At 59.5% G+C, this 1,448-nt stretch overlaps 1 protein-coding gene across 1 annotated transcript in view; it reads right to left on the bottom strand.

The window, feature by feature from the left end:
- The window catches only part of ARSG (arylsulfatase G), a 91,651-nt gene that overhangs the window by 62,296 nt on the left and 27,907 nt on the right, over window positions 1–1,448 (bottom strand). Inside the window, exon 4 of the mRNA XM_045299485.1 lies at window positions 421–468. Coding sequence (XP_045155420.1) covers window positions 421–468 — 48 coding nt within the window. The remainder of the gene's footprint in view (window positions 1–420; window positions 469–1,448) is intronic.

Below are 1,448 nucleotides of genomic sequence, written 5' to 3'. Positions count from 1 at the left end.
AAAAGCTGCAGGGACAAGCCGAGAAGGGGCATTTCCTGTTTGGGTCAAGGGTCAGGACCCTGTCTAGCAAGCCCCAGCCAGGTTTGCGTCCTTCCAGATTGGACGAGACTGGGGTTCTGAGGGCAGAGGGGCCCTACAGCGGAAACCCCCTTCCTGGGCGTCAGGGCAGAGCTGTACTCCATTGGGGTTTAGCGGGCTGATTTTGCAGAAGTGGCTCACCTGTCTTCTGAGGCGCCTCAGGTTGTATTCCCACCTGCAACCTTTTGGTTAACAGCCGAGGGCAGTCACCGACTACGGCATCCGACCCCCGCCCCCAGCCCCCGCTCCCGCTCCCAAGAGCTTAGACACTCATGAGGTCCTTCCACAAAGAGATGTCTCTTTTCCGTCTCCCCAGTAACCAATCCCCAAGAGCACGCTTACCACGAAAGTTGGGGTGATACGGCCCGTGGTGCCCAAGATGCCATTTGCCTGTAAGAAAACAAGAACCAGAGAGAGAGAGATGCGTTCAGAAGAATCCCCGTGGGATAGGCTGACTCTCCCGGGAGCTGATTAAACACTCAGTTCTCTGTGGACTCTGCCCTTGACGGAGGACAGGCCCCTGAAAGCCACACCTAGCTCTCTGGGGCCAGAGAGAGTCCCCAGGGACCCTCCCAGGGAGGATATCGCAAGGCTCAAGGAGGAAGGGGAGCAGGAGTGCAAAAGGCAAGCCACTGGCCGGACCACGGCTGCCACCAGGAACAGCAGCTGCCACGGGGTCTCCTCTGACCCCGAGGGACGCTGTGTGAGAGCGAGTAGTAAGGGCAATGCGCTGTGCGTGCTAGGCTTTTTCAATGGCTGGATTTCTGCAACTATGTTGCCAGGCCTTTCCTCTGAGCTGCCTCTGAATAGACTCAAGCCTCCAGCTTTCAGTGAACAGCCGGGCATATTCCTAATTCTCATCATCCAGGGGCTTCCAAAACCTGCGGCCGCAGACTCAAGCCCAGCTGGAGGTGACTCCAAGGGGTTCCCAGGGGCTTTGGGAAAGTAGGTCACCCCACCTCCACCACTGCCTCTGCTCTGCCCTCCTGCAAAGGCCCCGGTGGCCTAGCGTGCTTGTGCCTCTCCTCCACCCAGTCTGGGAGATGCTGGTTGCCACCATCGTGCCCACCTTCCTCTCCGCGGGCAGGACACCCACGCCCACAGCCCCTGTCGCGCTGCAGGTGGGGGTGGTCGGGTGACCATGCTCCACCCCCCGTCGGCCCGCTGACTCTGAGAAGCACCCCCCAGGGAAGTCAGAGGGAGACTAAGTGCAGGATTGGAAGGCCCGGCCAACAACAGCAAGACACTGCACGGGGGGCTGCGAGGCCAACCAGCAGATAATTCCGTGTGGCCACAGAAATTCTAGAGAAGGCTTCTCTGTCGGCATATGTGCTCAGCATAGGTGAATGGCCACCCGGTGAGTCTAGGGG

This window comes from Echinops telfairi, unplaced genomic scaffold, assembly GCF_000313985.2.
Source record: "Echinops telfairi isolate 266 unplaced genomic scaffold, ASM31398v2 ScPeMD7_7458;HRSCAF=8496, whole genome shotgun sequence".
Lineage (NCBI taxonomy): Eukaryota > Metazoa > Chordata > Mammalia > Afrosoricida > Tenrecidae > Echinops > Echinops telfairi.
This window is presented reverse-complemented; position numbering and strand designations above follow the sequence as displayed.